At 26.4% G+C, this 23631-nt stretch overlaps 1 protein-coding gene across 2 annotated transcripts in view; it reads left to right on the forward strand.

The window, feature by feature from the left end:
- The first annotated feature begins 9544 nt into the window (after positions 1–9544).
- Positions 9545–23631, forward strand: part of LOC100210564 (ubiquitin carboxyl-terminal hydrolase 24) — a 101465-nt gene continuing 87378 nt past the window's right edge. For both annotated transcript variants that reach the window (XM_065801283.1, XM_065801284.1), the window contains exon 1: positions 9545–9815. In XM_065801283.1, the coding sequence (XP_065657355.1) occupies positions 9665–9815 (151 nt within the window). In that variant the 5' untranslated portion in view covers positions 9545–9664. The remainder of the gene's footprint in view (positions 9816–23631) is intronic.

The following is a 23631-nucleotide window of genomic DNA, read 5'->3' on the forward strand; positions in this document are numbered from 1 at the left end:
AATCACTCACATCTTTTTAAAAAGATATGCAATTAACTTCAAATTTTCAGGGTTGTTTCTTTATAGATAGAACTCAATACCTTACTAGAACTAACCTTAAACTTGTTTCCATTTGAATATATTTATATTTTACCAAAGGTTTATGCATCGAAAATATCCTTTAAAATCAATAGTGCTGCTATTTTAAAAATAACTGTTATTTTAAATTTTTCCAGTAAGGTTTTGTTTATTACACTATTATCCATCAGTGCGGTAAGTTTTAGCTTGTAATGTCATAAAAAAGCTGAGAAAATGCAGTTTTCTTTTTTATTGATTTTAGCATTTAATCAATTTTCAGCATTTAATGCTGAATCAGCATAAAAAAAGATAAATAAATTTTTATTTTAACATTTTAAATTAAATTTAGCATTATTCAGCCTTACTACTAATTTTTGTATGTAGAAAAAGTTAGAAATCAAAAAAAAAATTTTTTACCATATAATCACCTTAAATTATACCAATATTGCCTGCGAAAATACAGAAAAAAGTAATTTGCAACGTCTTTATCTCCGTCAGAAACGCGCAATCTTTACAATCAATTTTGCAAATCGCTTCTCTCATTCGAAACATTATTCTATTGAAATGAGAATTCTGAATATATACGAGTTAAATGTATTTAATATTTTATGTTTTGTATATATGTGGATACATAACTTATCCCTAGCCGTCTTCAATAATTTTTTCTCTTTTAAACCAATCAGTAAATATATTTGAGAAAAAATAAATTTTTAAATGAACCTTTTTGTCAAACAAACTTTGATCAATATTATATTACCTATCGAGCGTCACACATTTGGAATAAAATTGTTTTGCCGAATATTAATTTTGAAGTACCTATTACTTATTGCCTTTTTAAAATGAAACTGAAAAACCTCATTCTTTCATTAGATAATACACACGCACACACACACACACACACACACACACACACACACAGACACACACACACACACACACATTGAGTTATTATTAGTAGTAAAAGTTAAAAATATATTTTGGTCTACTATTTCATTGTTTATATACATGTTAATGTTTATAGAAGTTTATTCCTGTTTATTTTATTTATTGTTCTTATACTTTTTACTTTTTAATTTATATGTTGGTTTACTCTTGTATAAAATTCTGATGACTTTATCCTCTTCATCTTTCTACAGACACAGATTATTTATCTTGTAATCTTGTAAAAGTTTATTAATTTTTTTTTTATCTTATCTTTGTTAAATGCTTGTTTAAGGTTCTGACGACAAGATCCTTGCGATCTTCTTTCAGATACCTTGTTTATATTTGCTATATTTTCTATCATTGTAAGTTTATATTATTATTTTTATTATCGGTTATATAGGGCTGTACAAAGACTAACAAATGTATACAAAAAAAAAAAAGTTATTTTAGACCGCTTAAATGTAGCTTTGCCTTTTTTACGAACAGTCTCATTTTCAAAGAGAATAGTCTCATTTTCAATGAGAATAGTCTCATTTTCAATGAGAATAGTCTCATTTTCAATGAGAATAGTCTCATTTTCAATGAGAATAGTCTCATTTTCAATGAGAATAGTCTCATTTTCAATGAGAATAGTCTCATTTTCAATGAGAATAGTCTCATTTTCAATGAGAATAGTCTCATTTCTAATATTTCCTAATTTTTAAATAGTTAAAAAGTATAGGATGCCTACTACAGTAAATATTTCAATTTTAACCTCAATGTAATTTTAAATATAAATATTATGCAGGTTAAAACTTCATTACCATGCAAATTTTTACCAAAAAAGAAGAAACATCTTTATCAGACTATCTTTTAAGGGCTTCAAAACTTCATAATGGATTGTCAACCAATAAAAACCCAAAAACTTGCCTTTGAATTTGCTATTACTCTTTCAAAGTCCATTCCTAAATCTTGGAAAAGTTCACAAATCACTGAGAAACAGTGGCTTTGTGGTTTTATGTTACGTAGGAACGAGTTATCTTTACGAAATCCAGAGGGTACTAGTATGGCATGAGCAACTGCTTTTAATCTTTATAGAGTTGGAGAATTTTTCACCAATCAAAAATATTTATATTTGCGACACAAATTTTAGCCACAAAATATTTGCAATGTTGATGAGAAAGGTCTCACAACCATTCAAAAAATAGTTAAAGTAATCACTGGTAAAGGAAAGAAAAATGCTGGTAAAAATGAATTAAATAAGCTTCTGGAAACGAAAAAAAAATCTCATTCAAAAAAGAAAAAACATCATGAAACGCAAAATAAGATCTTTTTGATAAGAAATAGAAAACTTTATCTTGAAAGTGATGAAAAAAAATCTTTTAAGCAGCAGTAACGGTGACAGTACATAAGAATCACAACACTTTAAAGAGATGTTTCGTAGTTCTACTTCAGAAAATAGTAAAGAAATCATTTCATACTTTCACTGGAGAAATGTTGAGCCTTAGTAAAAAATAACTTTTTTACATTGATTTCTTTTAAGAAAGATAAATTTGTAGTAAAATTAATAATAACTTTTTAGGTTTTTATTATAGACATAGTTTTGATAATTTAAAAATAATTCCTGCACATTCATGGTATAAATTTGACCTCGGATCAAGTATACATGCCTAGTATCAAAGGTGCGTATAGGTAGGATCAAGGGAGCATACTAGTATGCACCCTTGATCCAATTTGAGTGTTTTTAGTTTTTATACTTTAAAATCTACTTAAGAAATTCTGGTAAAAAAAAGTGATTATTACATTTGGAAGAAAATGCATACTCTCCCCTACTTTGTTTTACGCTGAAGAAAAAAAACACGTTATTTTTTAAAATTTATTAATACAAACGATAAAATTACAAACTTTTTGAATTTAGATTAGAGAAAGGTCTTTAGTATTGTAAAAATTTAAAAAAAATTTTACTATTGTTTTGTTTTTATTCAAAAAGAAATTAAAACCAATGCAATTTTACGATTTAATTTTTACAACTTAATTTTAATTTTTACAATTTTATTTTGATTTTTACGATTTTACTTTCATTGAAGTTATTAGGTAATTTCAATGAAAAACACTGGGTAACTTAAGCGTGCTCATATTACACAAAAATAGTATATTTAAACTAAATGAATATTATTATCTTTATGTATAAAAATAAATTCTGTTTTATAAACTTCATTTTTTTCTCTTCCCATTAACATCTAACTTTAATAGTGGTTGCTTGCAGCTTTGTTGGAGGTGAAGATGTTAAACAAAAACAAAAAAAACAAAAACAGATTGTACTCAAAAAGTTACTATTAAGTCAATTAAAGCCCTATTACTGCTTTAAAAATTATTCCAATAAAACAAATAACAAGAAAAAAAAAATCCAAAAATAAAGTATTTTTATATTTTAAAGCTCATCTTACAGTTTATTGTAGTTGATAAGTTAATTCTTTTTCTTTTTTCAGATAAAAAAAAATGCATCAACATTTACATCATTTATTACTAAAGTAGTATCTTAACTTATCTTGTGTAACATTTCTTAGTTTCATCATTTTATCTTGTGTAACATTTCTTAGTTAAAACTCATTTTCCTACAAGCAGGTTCTTTTTAATTATTTTCTTTTAACAAAATTACTCTGTTGGAATTTTTTTTACATATTTTCAATTTTATTATAGTCTAATGATTGAAAAGAGATCTTTCTTATATAGCTGTTTGATGGTCAATCTATGGGAATTAATCTTTGAATTCTTTGAGTAGCATCATATCCAAGATTCAATACTGGGTAATTGGAAGTTAATTTTTTTGAAAATTGTAGAGAGCAAAACTTGAACTTTGCAGCAGGCCTCCAAATCTTTTTATTATTTTTTCTATTTATGTAGCGATTCCAGAGCGCAACGAAAAACATTTGACGTTTGACAAAAAGCACTTAAACTCATGAACTTTACTATCTTATATCTTTTTTTATAATAAAGCTAGAACCTTGAGGTTTTTTGCATCAATTAGTTTGACTCAACCTATTTCCAAACCATATATAGAAAGCATTATGTTTAATATAGCTTCTTTTATATATTATTCGTGTCTAAAGAACACTATTGAAAAAATTTCTTGACGCAGACACGTTTTTTCAAAAGTACCAAAACATATCAAACTTGCTTAAAAATTTCCATATAGATTAAAAAAAGGTTAAAGAATCTAATGGAATGGGGAACCTTTTTAATATTTATATATAATTTTGGTTCATTAAAAAAGGTTAGTTTATTAACAACAACAACAACAAAAAATTTAAAAAGGTTCCTTGTGAAAAAAGCAAGTTTAGCCTTACCTTTATTCAAATCAAGTATTTATTTATGTTTTATCGAAGTAATGCAACTTAAGAATTTTGTTTAGAAGCTATGTATATAATATTTTCATTCCTATGCGTATTGTTTGTTTTAATTTTTGCGCTTTGATATTTTTTAATTTTATTTCGGTGTCATTTCACACCAAACCATACTTAAGAGAATTATACTTATCAAGAGTATCATACTTAAGTACAAGGCGTTTTGTCAAAAAATCATCAGTTTTTCCAGCACAAAAAATGCAAAAGCTTTGGATGAATTAACTTCTAAAGTTGTATGACCCCTCATTTTTTAAGTCTTTTTAAGCTCTATACAACTATGTTAACCATATATGAGCCCCTGAGATGCATAGTGGTATAAGTCACTCATACCAAGTTTTGAGATACAGAGGCATTTAGTAGACATCATATCATAAATCATCAAACTGTTTTAGAGGAAGTAAATAAAAATAGCATCATTATCGATACCATTAGACTTATACCAATCTGCCATGTAATAGAATAAACAAAATGCTAACCATTGGTGGCAACAACTCAAAATATTGAAAAAAGTGACTTATACCACTATGCATCTCATGGGCTCATATATAAATATTGACAAAAAAAAATCCTCTGAAATGGCTGTTTTATGAGTAGTTATATTTTTTCTCTGTTTTTCTTTGCTGGAAAGGATGTAGCATATAAAAAAACATTAAACTTATTTTACCTGTAGCTACTATTAGTTAGCCAACAGTAATATATTTAACATTGAGAGTTTCACTTCAAAGTAAATATGTAACTTTATGAATATTTGGACTTGGTTTTATATATCTGATTACTGCATTCTGCTAAAAAAAATATTTTACCCAAAATTAATTTTTTTATTTATGGATTTTTAAGTTAAATAATTATTTTAAGGACACTTGTTAGACTTTGGAAAAGTTACTATATAGGTTTTTAAACATTTATTTACAATTGTCATACGTTTTTAATGTATTTTCAAGCAATTTCGAGTAAAGTTTTTTAAAAAACCGGTTGTGATGATAGAAAAAAGAAAAAAATTAAAAGCTTTTAATATATAAATAATATTAAAATTCTCGTCACTCAAAAAAAGTTAGTCGTTTAGTTTTATTCGTTAAAATTGCTCAAAACAAATCTTACAAAAAAAAATACATTTTCAAGCATTCATGACCTGGTTTCGTTACTTGGTTTCTGCTGTTGGAATCGATACATTTTCACTAGTTCACACAAAAAAGCTCAATAAGTGCAACAAAAAAAAGTTTTAAAGTTTGCAACCATCAGCGATTTCATCAAAAAAAAAAAAAAATTGAAGTGAGGACATAAACAAAAAGTTCAATGTTTGAAAAATTAAGTCGAAATAAAATATTTTAAATGCACTTTTTAAAAGATCTATTAATGTATATTTTGAGCTATTTGAAAATTGTTTTTTCATTAGCAAAAGATATCGGCAAACCTGAAATTGAAAAAAAAAAAATTGGAACTTTTAATAAAATTCAGATTTAACACTATAAAAACAAAGTAGTACTAATAACTCGCGCAAGCAAGTTATTTAAAAAAAAAAAAAAGAATTGAGCTAGATTATGGGTTCTACAAAGTTAAAGGTCAGTCCGACCCTAAAAAACGCGTGGATAAGATGGACCAAAGACTCATTTATACATTACCACCAAAAAATGTTTCATAACGCCTTTTTTCATTTTCGTCATAGGTCCAGTTTTGAAGCAATTCTGCCCCACTGTGCGGCGGTTCTCAAGTACATTTCAGATCATTCTTACATACACCATGTTTTTTACAATTACCTTTATTCAAACTTAATAATTCAATTTTAAGGCTGGTTAACAGGGTTGGACTAGCTCTAAAACATGAACCGAGAAAACCATTAGCGGACGGCCTCATTAAATTGTAACAGCCTATTTACACTTCCTATTTTTTTTAATATTTATAATAAAAGGAAAAATTTCTTTTAATATTTATAATAAAAGGAAAGGTGACAGTTTTTTTTATAATCCAAATAACGGGGGGTTTTATCGACAGACGATCTCGCAATAACCCAAATGAAACAGCCCGAGGTTTCTTCAAATAAGGAACTTAGTTCTAAGAAACGTCTTTTCACAAGTTTTTAGGCTTTGTTAAACTTTCTTAATTTTCAAGAAGATTTGGTTAAAAAAGGCAAAAAAAATATTAAAAATTTAGGAGAAACTCATTACTCAAGGAGATAATCATTTTCAATCTTCTTGAGGTTGTTTAATAAGTTTAAAGGAGGTTTTGATTATCTAAGGTTTTTAATGAAGAAGCAGGAACCCTGTAACACATTAATAAAAATATACAAATAAAGAAACCATTATGTTTTACAACTTCATCAATAATGTTGTCGTAGGTTAATTTTTCTAAAATGTCTTTATTTAAATTCATTAAGACCCAACCATCCAAATTGTCAAGCGATAAACAATTCCGTAGACAATTTTTTATATAATTTAAGGTAGAAAAACTTTTTGCACATCCTACTTGGGTGCAAGGCAAAGTCAAGATATATTTATAGGCCAAAAATAAATGGCTGTACGACTTAAAAAATAATCTGTACTAAAACAAAACATTGAAACAAGAAAGGAAACAATAAAAACAGTATTTGTTTTGCAGTTTTCTTGTTCAATTTCATTTTCTTCCAAATGTAACTTTGGAAGTGTTTTCATTTGTGTTTTCATTTGTGTTTCAGTGTTTTCATTTGTGTTATAACTCGCATAAACTTCAGGTAAATTTAATTTAAATTTATCCCATTTTTTAGTAAAATCTTCAAATTGAATTAAAATTAAACAGTAAAGAAACAAACTATTTTATTATTATTTATTTATTTATTTGTATTTGAAAAATGTACAAAATACAAAATGGTGAGACTGGCAAGTACTAAATTACTCTTATGTAACATCAAAAAAAAAAAGAAAAAAAAGAAAATGCAATATGAGTAAATCTGAAAAAACCAAGTTAGTAGATTGCGTGACAATTTAAACCATAATTTTTAAAATTCGATTTGAATACTGACAGTGAGGGCGAGTTCACTATGTGGTCAGGAAGTGAGTTCCATACTTTAATGATTATTTTGCTGTAAAAAAATCTTCTAGTTTCATTAATGTACTTGCTACGTGGAGTAAACTTTTGTGAATGACTTCTAGTAAAATATTCCGAATTGGAAAAAGTAAAAAAGTCTGAAAACGGTAAATCAACGAGATTATGTCCCATTTTATAAGTCATATAAAGATCAAATTTAACTTAGCGATACTTAAAAGATTCTAGTTGGAAAACAATAAGTCTTGATAAGCAATCAGTGTATGTAATGACACCTTTCACAGACAATTCTGGTAAAGTATTTTTTAACTTTATCTTTGCAAATTAATGTTTTAAACATCTCATCAATTTTGGGACAATTTTTTGCTTCATTAATCAATGTTATTTTGTTACGATCTCTTTGTTTTTCTGCACCTGCTCGAAATTTTCTTTTATTAGAGTGCTTCATTTATTATGCGTTTGTTAAACTTATTGCTGATGATTTAATTAGCTGACAGAATATATAAGTTAAAAGTTGTAACTAAATGTATGCCTTAATGAACTAAATTGTGTGTAGTAATAATTATCGTAACATATTACATAACAGGAAACCGGATAACGATATGCTTAAATTTAAAAATACCCAAATAGCATCGTGAGAGCCGAGAACATATCTGCAAAAAAAAAAATAACTTTGATAACAAGACGTATTTTCAAAAATATACTTTGATGACGCTTTAGTGGTTTCTTCTTTTTATATCTTTATCTACTACTACTCGTGACACTACTACTACTCGTGGTACTACTACTAATCGTGACACGTCATAAAATTATACTGTTATAATGTCTTATGTTTATTACTAATAAGATAGTATGAAATTTTAAGAGAAAAAAAAACTTTTTTTTTTACTAAGAACTTTTTTTACTAAGAACTTTTTTTTTTACAGTTACAGGCGGAAGCAGGCGGCCACAGGCACAAAAGTAGCCCGGTCTACCGGGAAATTTACCGGTGTCCCGGTGGGCTAGTCCAGCCCTGCTGGTTAAGACCATTGAAAATGCGTAGCCCACTTTTATTGTGGGCAACGCATACACAAAGTCATAACAATTCAGGTGAGGATAAACTTTCTTTTGACCACATTTTGTATCGACAAATCAATGTATTAAAAATTTGCTACTAAAAGCCACATAACTTTTTTTGTAGATTTGTTCGATTTTAATAAATTTTTAATTCAAAATGTTTATGTTAAGTATGTATAATTTACGTTATTTAATCTAAAGGATCTCACTGAAATTTAAATTTCCAGAACCGTTCTTATTTATTTCAATAACATTTTCAAATATTTCGATAAATATAAAATTGGTAGAAATCCAAAAAACAAACAACTTTTTTTTAAACAAACAACGTTTTTTTAATTTTTCCCGCACTCATTGAAATAATTTCAGAGATAAATTCATTCCAGCGTCCGCAATTTTCCAGATTTGACACCTTTTGATGTGTGCGTTAGATCGCTAACCCGATTAAAATGGCCATTAGTTTTTGTGATTCAATTAACCAACATCCAAAATACAGTACAATAATTAAAGTATATATAAACACATTAATTAAGACTCTTACATTCCATTTAAAAGCACTATTACGCATACTTACTATACATTTGTATTATATATTTTGAATTACACGTGGTGTTTACACCATATTTTGTAAGAATTTACAATAATACTTTAAGTTAAGCACAAATATAATATATTTGTGCTTAACTTAAAGTATTATTGTAAATTCTTACAAAATATGGTGTAAAAGCCAAGTGTAATTCAAAATATATAATATATTATAACTATATTATAGTTTCCTTAAGAATTAGAATATTTAAATATAAGATTTTTTAGAATTAAGAACTTAAGGTTTTTTTTTACTTTGTGCAAAAGTGATAACATTCTACTATACTAAGGATTTATCATATTAATGTTAAACCTAAATGTATGAACTTTAAAATAAGTTTTAAACTTTATAATATTAGTATCAGTTATCGTGTTTAATTTTCTGATATCGGTTTTAAAAAAAGTCCATTAAAAATTTTAAAAAAATTTCGTTTTTAAACAGTTTTGGGAATTTTTTAATTACAAAGTATTATTATATTTATGATGGTAATTGCCATTAATTTACTTCTTTTGGCGGTAAAAAATAATTTATTTAGCAATGGTAACTTTATTAAATTTTGTTGTTATATTATTTAAATTTAAATAACTTTAAATTCCTGTTATATCTTGTTAGTATATGTGGTTGCTAAAAAGCTAAAAACATAAAAATGCCAGGTGATAAGTTGCCGTCAGATGAGAATATCACGATGTTGTTAGGAATGGGCTTTTCTGATGTTGAAACAGTTAAAAAAGCTTTGACTCTAGCAAAAAACGATGTTAATGAAGCAGTTGCTATATTAACTGGAGAAGTTAGTAAAGGTATGTCCATATATTTTTATAATAGTGACAGATAAATTACTGTTTTTCCCAAAGTTATAATAGTTCCAAAAATAAACTATGATTGTAAACAAAATAGTTTATTTATATCAAATCTAAAATAAACAAATTGTGTTCAACCTGCTAAAATCTGGTTGCTATATATGTACTATAGTCATCTCTTTATCCATAAAATTCTAACTTATTGTGTAATTAAATAATATGCCTTAGTCCCTTCAAAACTTACTTACAACTCTTGAAAATATGTACAGTTTGAACTAATATAATCCAGTATTTTACCAATACAAACACTTTTTTTTGGTCCTCTCTATAATTCATTTTTTTTTTGTTACCATAGTTATAAAATTCTAGTTATCATAACTTATTGATTTTTTCAAATTGTTATAATATATATATATATATATATATATATATATATATATATATATATATATATATATATATATATATATATATATATATATATATATATATATATATATATATATTAATATATTTACATCTTTCATTTGTCCTGTTAAGATATTTTTACAAGGAACAAAGCTCTTCTCTGTTATAGATTTCTTATTCAAAACCTGTGTATAAAACTACTTGAATTTCACTTTTAAAACAAATAGTTTTAACTGTTAGACTAACTATTTTAATTATTCAGTCAACTTTCCAAGATTTCTAACAATAGAAAGACATAAGGCTTGGTGAATAAAAAAAAAGCAATCGTCTTTACTCAGTAATTGTCAGCATTATGTGAATAAAAACTTCAGCAATTTTCTTTGAACTTTTATTCATGTAAAGCTGAACAAGAGTAAAAAATTAGCACAGATTGATAGTGAAATATGAAGCATTGATGATAATTAAGCAAGGGTAAAGTAAAAGCCTAATTCTTCATTGTTAGCAAAAGTAATAGTTTATTTTTCCTTTTTAAACATTTTCCAAAAAACACCAAAGGCAAGCAATATAGCGATGGTAAACACAGTAAATTTTAGTTGACTGCAATTGTAGCTGCATGTGCTGCTGAAAAGAAATTATAAATATTTGTAATGCAGTCAGTAAAAATTGGTGTGCAATCAGATGCCATTCCTGATCACGCACAATATTTGCGGTCAAGAATAGTGTGCAGTTGCACACTGCTCCTGACTAACATAGGTAATGGCTAAATCTGTAAAACCTAAATAAATTTTTAGTTGGAAGTAATTTTTTATTGTAAAGTTTCTTACTTATCTGTTAATATTTGCGTTTGAATTAAACTTCGAGGTATTTAGGAATATTATTCAAAAAAATAATTTCATAGGATTACTGCAATGACTGTACTAATGGAAAAAAACATATAAAATTAATAGAATGTAAAGTATTCTTTCTTTACTTGAGGCATGCATATATATGCCAAGTCTTATGCTTCTTTTGCATGCTATAGCAAATATATGAGGCAAGCAAAAAGCTGTTATAATTTCCGAAAAAAGTCAAGCAAACTCTTTGGTGAGCTGTTAATTGTGTTGTATTTAAGCATGCAGACACAATGCGGTCAACATCAACATAAATATTATTCTGCAGCAAATTTGTTGCAATTGTTCGAAGTTTGAAAAATATTGGAAAATAATGAAGAAAAATGTCAGCTTCCATAATACATTCATATATATGTGGCCCCCCAGCCCTAGCTAAAAATGAAGCTTTTTACGATTTATCAGGAGTTGTTAGCCAAGAGTTGTTAGGTTTGAATTATTGCGAATTAACTGTATACTTATATACTTTAGTGGCATATAGTTAGCATTTCCCGGTGTGAGTAGAAAATGGAAATAACATCATTTTCCCCACATTGTTCAATAAGCTCTATTAAGTCTTTAAAGTTATAAGTATAAGCCTAATTCTTCATTATTAGTAAATTAATTTTAAAAAATACGTCAACTTTAAAAAAATGAATCTTGAATTATTTATACATATATATATATATATATATATATATATATATATATATATATATATATATATATATATATATATATATATATATATATATATATATATATATATATATATATATATATATATATATATTAGGGTGGGTCAAAAAGTATAAAGTTTTAGCTGCACAAATCAAACATACTAAAAAAGGTGCTCCTCCATTTCCTGAATAAGATAGTATAAGAATTTTTGAATAAGAAATATTTTTAGTGGTCCCAACTGACCCTTGAATATTTAATGGGCCCTAGTATAATCTTACAAAAATTGTTTCAAAAGTGTGTCAACCTGGTACTTAAAAAAAGCGAAATTTTATGAAATTTTCAAAAATGGTTGGTTTTTTTTATAAATATAACTATTTTGGATTTTATTGCATAAAAATGATTGTTCTTTAACAATTTTAAAAAAAGGTAAGTTTTTCAAGGTTTTTTTTATAAATTATTTTTAAATAAAAATTTTATAAAAAATAACAACCATTTTTGAAAATTTCATAAAATTTCGCTTATTTTAAGTACCAGGTTGACATTTTTGAAACAATTTTTGTAAGATAATATTAGGGGCCCATTAAATATTCAAGGGTCAGTTGGGACCACTAAAAATATTTCTTATTCAAAAATTTTTATACTATCTTATTCAGGAAATGGAGAAGCACCTTTTTTAGTATGTTTGATTTGTGCAGCTAAACTTTATACTTTTTGACCCACCCTAATATATATATATATATATATATATATATATATATATATATATATATATATATATATATATATATATATATATATATATATATATATATATATATATAAATTTATATATATATATATAAATAAATAAATTTATATATATATATATATATAAATAAATAAATTTATATATATATATATATATATATAAACTTATTATAATTATTATAAATATATATATAAAAGTATTTTTCATGTGCTGTTATCTTTTGTAAATAATTCAAGTCTAATTTAATTGTCCAATATTTAGTTCATGCTTAAGCTTATTTTCTATTCAACAGTCCTTAATATTGTTTAAAAAAGTTTATATTTAAAAAGGTCAACTTTGTAAAAAATAGATAATAACTTATATTAAAAAAATTGTAAAAAAAGATATCAAGAAATTTGAAGAAATCGTGTTTTTTATTTTTGATATAAAAGCTGTTGTTTTTCTGCAATAGAAATTATAAAAGGATTAACACAAAAGATAACTACATCACATTAAAAACACTGAGTAGAGATTTTCTATCTAAAGTGGTTTTAATGCACCATAATTTCTATACATACATGCATATTTATACAAAAAGAAAGGATATCTTTGAATTTTTGAGTGATTTCTTCTTGTCCTTCTTGTTGGTAATCAATTATGATTAAGAACTCTATACAGGAGACAGAAATATAGCCTTAGTTGCCCATTAATTTAAATCTCTGAACCAAATTAGCAAAATTGAAAAAATCGAACGTTCCTTTTGCTGTAAGATTATGTCTAAATATTGAACTTGAAAAACAAAGCATGTTAAAAAATTTTGCAAGTGTCCTGATATGGTACTATGTCTTGATAATATAGCAATTGATAGTATAGCAACTACTTAACTCTAACTTAAAAAAACAGATAAACTACTTAACTCTAGCTTTAAAAAATGAATACACTGACAAGTACATAAAATATGCTCATGATTTACTAGTATACAGCATAAGAATGAAAGTTTGTTGTTGCTATTATATTTGAATGATATTATAGTCAGTAAAGTATGCAAGTTAATGCTGCAAATATTTTAAGATTGCATGACTCTGGAGTGTATTGTAAACTAATTACAGATATTGGCATTGAATAGCAAGGGCATGAATAGCAAGGGTACTGCGAAGCTAGACTTTAAGATACAAATAATGGGCAAGTTGTTTTGCTGAAATTAGCAAGTCTCGAGTCAAGTCACAAGTCTCAGGACAGTCAACCCCATTAGAATCTTGAGCTAAGTCGCTGGTGTGACTTAAGTCAAACTCAAGTTGATCGACTCGAGTCCCTAGCTGTCAACTTGTAAATCAAAAAGAACTTTGTAACAACAAGATGAAAAGCAATCTAAAACATATTTTAAAAAAAATTCAAAAATGCCAAACAATAAATAAAACATTAAAAAAAATTATAAAAAACTTGTATATTTATTTAAAAAAATGTTCAATATTTGTTTCTATTCTGCAAAATAATTTTATATAATATAATATAAAATATAACTTTAATGTAAAGTTTTTCGTAGCTTTTTTTGTAAAAAAATAGTAAAAATATAAATAAACAGTAATAGTAATCAACTTGAAAAAGATTTTAAAACTTGATATCATTATAGGAATCACTCTAAAAATATCATTTTATTAACTTTTGAATAATTGACCCTGCAGTGCTAATAACTAACTTTAAAAAACTTTAATATATGTAATATATATATGTATGAAACTTTTAAATGCTTATCAAAATTATTTTACAGAACAGTTTACTTGAAATTTAGTAGTTTACTGTTTAACTTTAGTTTTTTAAAATTATTGAAGTTACTGTCTAAATGTTAAAAATAACTCTATCCTTTAAACAATTGTTTAGAGGATAAAGTTATTTGCATTAGAGTTATAAGGTTCTCATCTGTCTTCTTTTATTTCAAAGCTATTTGTATAAGAATCTTATAATTCTTATACTAATAGTTATATATATATATATATATATATATATATATATATATATATATATATATATATATATATATATATATATATATATATATATATATATATATATATATATATATATATATATATATAGCAGGGACGCGGTGGCACCTGAAAAGCAGGTACGAATTTCCAAAAGAGGGGCCCGGTGAAGTACTTTTAATGAGATAATAAAAAGAGTTTTTTATGGATGCAAAATATTATGTAACTCATTTGTATAGCCATAATATTTTATTATGTCTGAATGCATAGAATTCCACATTTTGTCATGTTCCACTGACAAGAGAACACGATCCCCAACATGCTCTGATGTCAACCGATTTGCTAGACGAGTTTTGACAAGTCTCATTTTGCTGAAAACTCTCTCACACTCTGCTGAATTTGTTGGAATTGTACTAAATATCTTGCATAGAACTGCAACAGAGGGGAATACAGCATTTAACATAGTCCTCAGCAAAAAATTATAAATGGTGAGGAAAGAAGGCAAGGTTTTGTTATCCTTCTCAGCAGCCTTTCTGTAGATCCTCACAAAATCAACCATTTCAGTAGTGAATTCATTTAAACTGATACCAATTTTGAATTTTTAAAGCACTGATTAAATTTTTTCTTGTGAATTAGAGTTATGAAAATTTTGACTAATATCTTCACTCATATTCTTCAATAAAAAGATGTCTATGCTTTCTAAAAATTTCTGCTGTTAAGAAAATTTGTCAACAAGAACTGCTGTTGCTGAATCAACTACAGTATAAAACACTTCTGCTAGCCACTGATCTTTAGCATGAGTAAGCCGCTCATCTTCTGTTTCATCGAAGTTCAGTCGTTTCTTTTCTGTTAGTCCTGAACAGCAAAACAAATGTTTGCTGTTCAAGCTGAGCTTCAGTTGCAATTTTAACAGCGATAAAATAATATTTTTGTCAGCACTGTCACTTAAAACTTGAAGCTTTTCCAGAGATACATCGAAAGATATTATAGCAATGGAAAAATCAAGTGTTTCTCCTTGAAGAATTTTATTTAGGAACCCAAGATGGTAAAAATTTCTTTGAAGAGACATAAAGTCACAATTGTTTCATATGACTGAAATCAGGTTAAAAGACCTTGTGCTTTACTTTGAATATTCATTTTAAATTGAATATCATTTGAAATTTGTTCAAGGCAATCGATTACTGCAGGGTATAGTGTCAGCAGGCGGTCTGTAATATTTTGGAAGGTACTGAAACGAACACTGTGGGTAGCAGCCAGTTCAAGAGACTGATTCACATCCTCAAGAAGAAATTTGCACTGCTCAAATATATTATTTTGTTTCCATGAGTTTCCGTATAGAAAAGTCTTTAATTTCTATACATCACCGGGCGTGTTTTCTGTTCCAAAAAGGTTAACAGAAACAACAGAAGATTTTGTACAAGCTTCCACAAACAGATTTTTTCCATGAGATACACAATAAATATTTATTGCTATGGGAGAACACTGCTTCAAATGTGTTGCAACTCTTTTGTTTATTACTTGCATACTGCTTGCACCATCAAAAGACATACCCAAACACTTTTGAATATCTACGTTATTTGATTTGAGTTCATCTTTGATATTTTCACTTAATCCTTTACCAGTAGTTGTTTCAGTTTCAACCATTGAAATCAGACGTTCCTTTACAACGGCCTCCTCTGCAGCAAGTGTAACATAACGTAATACAATAGAAGTTTCCTCACAGTATAATATCAGTGGTGCCACTAGCTGATACTGAAAAAAATAATGAATTATTTACCTCTTTTGAAATATCCTTCTTGACCATCTGTGTCAAAGTATGAACTAGCTTGTTTTGTGTATAATTAGAAAGAAAAGTAATTCTAGTACCCCTTCCAGCAGATTGTTTTTGAGTACTGCGAATATTTAAAAGTTTTTCATTCAAAACCTCATCATACTGACTGAGTAAATATAACAAATTTAGAAATCTCCCACACCACATTGAAAGACTTCACTTTTTTCAGAGTCATTGTAAAAGTTGGCTTCCTCATTTCCACGTAAAGAATTATTTTCTGCGATCAAACACCGAATAGCATCAATAACTTGTATTAGTATTGATGTAGTTTCTCCGCTTCTTTATGTTTTTTGTTCAGATGTCTCTCATGGTTTCAAAATTTAATATTTTATCAATTGTGGAGTCTGATAATGCATAAACCATAGCTTCAGCAACATTTCAATGGTTTTTTTGGTTGCAATGCTCTGTTATGACGTGACTTAAGTTTGACCAATTATCAAACCCATCAAGTAAAGAGTTTGTGCCCTCTCTTGATCCAAAGCATAAATAAACAATGCAATAAATTTTGTCTTATGATAGAGAGTAGGTTAGCCATGAACTTTTCTGCACATCTTCAATGTCATTAACTTTAACTGATTCAGTGTAATACTTAGATAAACTTGAATGTTTTGTTGGCTGATTTGGCCCTAATATAATAAATTGCTTTTTATCAATCATCTTTGCATTTTTCAGCTCTAGAAATTTAGCTGGATCATTTTCATTGACATTTACAACGTTGTCTGGTTGCTTCTGAATAACCTTTTCAGCTAGAGTTAGGTCTGCCGCTGCAGTTACAGGCACTACAAAATTACTCATTTCTACAGTCACTCTCTCAGTTTCAGTAATGTTTCGGTTTCTGAATGTTTCTGAATATTGTAGTTCTACTGCTTTATCTGCTGCAGTTATGTCATCTTGATTATTGTGTATAGATGATTGGTCACTAATCTCTTTTATTGGCTCCGTTTCAACAATAGGCTTACTTGTGATATTTACAATGGATGTTGATATTACTTCTGCATTCTCTGTTGCTGTAAAGGATGTCCTAGCTTTTATTTTTATATTTGGCACTTGTACTGACGCGAGACCTGCCTTTAACTTTAATTTTTTTGGATCATTACCAGCTGCTTCCAATTCATGTTGTTGATTTTGAGCTTTTTTTTAGCACCAGATTTGTAATTCTATGTTGCCTTTTCCCTTTTTTTTCCCTTCATTTCATCTGAAACATAAATAAATATAAAGTTAAAAATATGTCCTATGATAGAAACCAGGTCATTGGTTTCTTTCGTTTGAGTTATAACTACTATTGGTACATGGAATTTATAAATAGTAGTACTATTTATAAATTCCATGGACCAATAGGGAGTGGACTGGAGCATATTGAGTAGTAGTGAATGAAAGTAATAACATAAGTTCTTTAAACACACAAATTTATTTATCAAATATATATTAACATATATTAACATATATTATCAAACATATATTATTATATATTTATCAATGCCAAGCAAATGAATTCATGCATTTTATATATTTATTGTTTTGAACTTTTCAATAACAATTTTCTCTTTTTTCTGTTGATGGGATGGTTAATTTCATTAGATAAAGAGGAGACATCGTTTAGTCGTTCATCACTAAAATGCTTGTTTTCGGTATTCTTTCTGTTAAGCAATACCGTGTGCATCTACCTTCTTCTGTTTCAGCCGCCCTTGCCTCAACATATCGCTCTCTTCGTTTTTTTAGCCGAGATGTTGTTCAGCTGATTCATTTGCTCTAGCTCGAAGTTTCCGTTCTCTTTCTCGAGAAGACAAGCAAATCGATCAACTTCAGTTTCCAGTTTTCTTTTTTATATTTAGCTTTTTCTTTATTTTTCTACATTAATAAGAATTTTTGTTATAACTCTAAAAACTTTAATAATTATTTTTAATTACTATTTATAAGTAAAGTATTAAATTACTTACTTTTTTACAATATACAATCTATCAATTTCAGGTTAACAACGTTTTTTGCTATTATTCAACAGCGATTTTATTTATTTATGCTAAATAGGGTGGCCCTAAAAACAACTTTTTTGAAAAAAATCTGCTCCCACCCCTTAAATGTGTTCTATATAATACGAAAACACTAGGTTTAAATTTTTTTTGAAAAAAACATATTTATAGAGGTCCCCCAAGACCCTTTAATATTTAACGGGTCCCTAATATTTTCAAAAAAAAAGTTTCTCAAAAATAGGTCAACCTGGTACTCAAATGAAGCGCAATTATATAAAAATTTAAAAAATAATATTCATTTTGAAAAATAAATTTGAAGCTTAAACTTATTTATCACAATTATCATGAAAAATTCACTTATTTCATTTTTTGCTAAAAAACAAGATTTTTACGTAGTAAAACCTAAAATAACTATATTATTTTAAAATGAATGTTATTTTTGAAATTTTTATACAATTTCGCTTTATTTGAGTACCAGGTTGACCTATTTTCGAGAAACTTTTTTTTTTAATATTAGGGACCCGTTAAATATTAAAGGGTTTTGGGGGACCTCTAAAAATATTTTTTATTCAACAAAATTTTAAACCTAGTGTTTTTGTATTATATAGAACACATTTAAAGGGTGGGAGCAGATTTTTTTCAAAAAAATTGTTTTTAGCACCACCCTAATGCTAAACAAAGTTTGCAGTCTTTTGTTTGGCGTAACTTTTCTTAACGATTTCTTTTATTTACTCTAAATTACAGTTTTTTCTTTTATTATTACCGCTGACCTAGTGTTTGTTTTGCGCGGAAACCAAACAAACAAAGCGACAAGAAAGAAAGTTAAATAAAATGTTGTAAAAAATACCCTGATGGAAACTTATAGGACTAAAATAAATTTTTTCTCTTTAAGGATTGGGGGCCCAGTTTCTTTTTGTTGGCCCAGCTTCCTGAGCCAGAATAAGGGCCCAGTACAAGTCCTTATACCCTCGTACTGGGCCACCACGTCCCTGATATATAGTAATAAATCCAGGCAATTTAAAAAAATTTTATATTAGCACCAAGTTGGTCATAAGAAAATTCAAATAAAACAATTCTTTATTACTTGTTGTAATAAAGAATTGTTTTATTTGTTATGATAATTATGATGGTAATTTTGTTGATAAAGTATATTATGACAATTACAAAATTGTTATTAATGTCGTTTAGAAAAAAAAAACATTAAAAAAAAAAATTTTTAAACAGATTAATAATGTATTTTAAGTCAATTATAATGCTTAATTTGAATTCATGTGGATGGAATATGCGACAATTAGATTAAAATGTAAAGCGCACGTTGTGATTAGATCAAAATATGAAACGCTTAGCATTTTATATATTTAAAATAAAAGCATTAACTTTTTTTAAGTACTCTTAATATGAGTTTTTCCTCCACTTATGTTTTCATAACTATAATATAAAATGCGGTTAAACTCTATAAGCTTTAAACTTTTTCATTCAAATAACAGCAAAATTACATTTAAAATATTTAAATATTAAAATTGAAAATATTTTTTAAAATATAATAACATATCAATAATCAGCCAAAAAACTTGATTTGAAAAGTAAGAGAATAACAAAAAAAAAAGTTGATAATTAATGAATGAATTAATTAAAATTTTGAATTAATTGACCTTGTTATGCAATAAATACACTATGTAATAAATCTTTTTAGTCTATATAAAAGAAACATGCCAACATTGTTAATTAAATGTTTTAGTTATCGCTTGCTTATGAAATATTATAGCAAATACTTCTCATGCAAATAAAGCATGTAAATAAAAATTAGCAGCAAATCGATATTGTCATTAAAGACATCATGTTGTAAAACGTAAAATCCAAGGACGAGTATTTTATATATAAACCTTTCAAATTTGTGTGCAAAAAGATTTTTAGACCTGTATGCCCGAAAAATTTCTGTATACATCACTGATATATATATCAGGCCTTGTGATAAAGCAGGAATGATCACTCTGCGCATGTGAAACATGCTTATAATTGGCCTTCCAGGTGTGAAAAGTAGTGTTCGCTTCAAAGGGAGAAATTTAGTAGTTGATTTTATAGAAAATATTGGTAAAATTTTTTTGGTGAAGTTAAAATGTTTAATTAAACAGTGGAGTTTGCATATTATTAAATAATACCTAAATAATACCAACGAAGTTATATTCATTACAAAGTATGTCACACATAAAATTAATATTAAAATTAAAAATTTTATTGCAAGAGAGCCAGTGATTTATTTCTTCTATTTGAAAGTTAAATTCAGCATGACATTTTTTTTAAATTGCAGTTAAACTTTATCATATTATCCCTTGATCATACCCTGGTTGAATGTCGAACCATTTGCTTACTGGTACAGTTTTTTTGGGTCCATTTGACAAAAAACTTAGCTTAATTAGGACTTTTACTCTGAGTTGCATAAAAATCTATGTAATAAAATATCAAATATCTTGCAATACTTCAATAAAAATTCCAAACTTTAAATGCCTAAAAATTAAATATCTAGCGTTATATTTTATTTGTAATAATATCAAACTTAAACTTCATTTATAGCTTCAATGTCATACAGGTTCAATCACATTCTATTTATTAATGACTATTATATTTAAAATTCAAAAACATCAAATAAAATTAAAAATGTTCAAATATCAAATACTTTTGTGTCAAATATAATTTAACAAAACTAAATATTTTCACTGATATCTTCGAATTAGTCAAGCTTATATTAAAGTCTTTTTATTAAAAAAAGTTGAAGCTAAACAAAACTAAATATAAATCTCTTCAGAATCCGAATTAATGGGATTATACTGTTTATTACTATTTGTTATAAGTATTTTTTATTGAAACTTTGTGAAGGAAATTATTAATTTAATTCTGATTAAAAAAATATTATTTAAATGAAATAATTTTTTTTTTATCAGAATTAAATTATATTATTATGAACTTTGCTTTAAGCTTAAAGCGTTTTCCAAGTGAAAAAATCAATCATTATGATAAAATAAAAATAAATTTTTAATTTTATTTGAGATTTTCCATTAGTAAATAGCGCTTATATCTAACATAATTGTCATTCAAACTTTCGTAATTAATATTTTCAGATAATATTTATTCAAAAGTTGTTTTTTTAAAAATTAATTACTTCTTTTATCTTACCGCTTATAGAATAATTTAAAAGTTAAAAAATGATAATAAGTCGCTTAACCAAAATGGGTTACTGCTTACATAAAATCGCTTAAGGCGTAAATAAATCACTCTACGCGTAACGCTTTAAAACAAGGCCTGATATAAACAAATGTATATATATATATATATATATATATGTATATATATATATATATGTATATATATATATATATTTATATACACCCTCGGAATTAGGAAAAATGAGGATGGCAATAATTTGCCGACCTTAATCTTTTAGAGGTTGGCATCAGATTGGCAAAAAAAAATTTGAAACAAAGGTCTTACCATAAAACATAGAAATGAAGTGGGCAATTTTTTGCCAACCTCAAACACTTTTAGGATGGCAGTTAGGTCGGCATTGTCGAATGCTGACCCTAATTCCGAGGGATATATATATATATATATATATATATATATATATATATATATTATATATATATATATATATATATATATATATATATATATATATATATATATCAGGGTGTTAACCAGCCTGATGGCACCGCATATAACGCGGTTTCCCACTTGGTTTAAAATTCCCAAAGGTTCTTAAGATCATGGTAAAAAAAAAAATTTAAATCAGTTTCAGATTTAAAGTGTTGCGCTAGACGAGTAAAAAAAAGCTATTAGTACGCACGACATGGAAATGAAATAAGTTAATGAATTAAGAACTAAGATCAATTTTTTAATGTGAAAAAACGTGTCGTCATTAACAAGCAAGATCATTCATTCTAAAGTTGAAAAAAAAGTTATTTTTAATTTTTAATTGACGTCAGTTATTCTCCAGTTAAAATTGTTCAATACGTTTAATAAATTATTTCATTAATTTATTTTTGTTATTCAAAAAATATTAATTTACATTCTTGCTGTTTATCTTAAGTTAGGAAAGTTACAAATAAAATTTGCATATTAATAAATATTATAATTTAAGTTAATAACGTTTTCATATTAAAAGATTTATTAATAATTTCGGTAAAATAAGTTAGCTGGTAAAGTAAACCGAAAATAACAACAAAAAAATCAAAAATAAAACATACAATGAAATGTATTATATATTTTATATTTGCATAAAACATAAACGAAGATAATTAAATAATATTATAATATTATTAATTATTAACAATATTTACAATAATTACAAAAAAAAATTTTTTTAAATTTACAAATACAAAATTTACGTAGATATTTAATGTATATCTGTAAATTGAAAAAAAAAAAATTAGTTTTTGTATTTAAATATATTTTTTTACTTAAATACCTAATTTACTAGATATTTAAATATGCCGATTAAATTTAGTTGATGCCCTCATTTTAAAATACTATAGCGTCTGTATGATATTTTGTTGACTACGACATATTTCCGTTAAATGATCAGGTCTGTGAATCATGAAAAGACGAAAAAAATAAAATGATAAATTTTGCATTATCATAAAATATAAATGTTTGAAGCGAAAAAACCCAGACCGTAGATTCTTTTTTTTTTTAAATCTTTTTAAAATCCCAATCGCTTGTCCAAATTTGAATAAGATTTTAAATAAACACAATTTTTAGATAAAATGAACATCATAGATTAAAAATTTGATCTGTTCCGATCGTTTATTGGCGCTTGTTCTTTTTTTTGGTCGGAATTCTTGTATTTTTTGTAAAAATTGATAGAAATATTGTATTTTGACAACTATATAAAGCTAATATAGGTCAGAAACGATTAGAACTAGGATCTATAGAAAATTAAGGCACTTTTTCAATAGATTTTTAACTAAATTTAGTTAACGCCGATGAGCGAAAGTGATCTAAAGACTCCGAAATGGTATTCTTTAAATTCATTATTATGGGTAGTAAAAAGGATTAGAAAATTATATAAAAAAGAGAAAAGTTTCTTCAAATATTAAAAAAACCTGAAGCGAAGAAATATATAACATTTAAAGCTTTTGTTTGGGCATAATACGCTTATAAAATCATGCTAATTTCAAATAAATAAGTTCGAATAATTTGTAAATCGCCTTAACTATATTTGACGGAAATTGGCGAGCCATCCAAGTTTTTCAATTAAAAGTTTATTAAAATTTCGGAAACTTTAATTTAACTTTCATTTAAAAGCTATCGATTTAAATAAGTTTTTTAACTTTTGAATGTATCTATGATAAAAATTG

This window comes from Hydra vulgaris, chromosome 07, assembly GCF_038396675.1.
Source record: "Hydra vulgaris chromosome 07, alternate assembly HydraT2T_AEP".
Lineage (NCBI taxonomy): Eukaryota > Metazoa > Cnidaria > Hydrozoa > Anthoathecata > Hydridae > Hydra > Hydra vulgaris.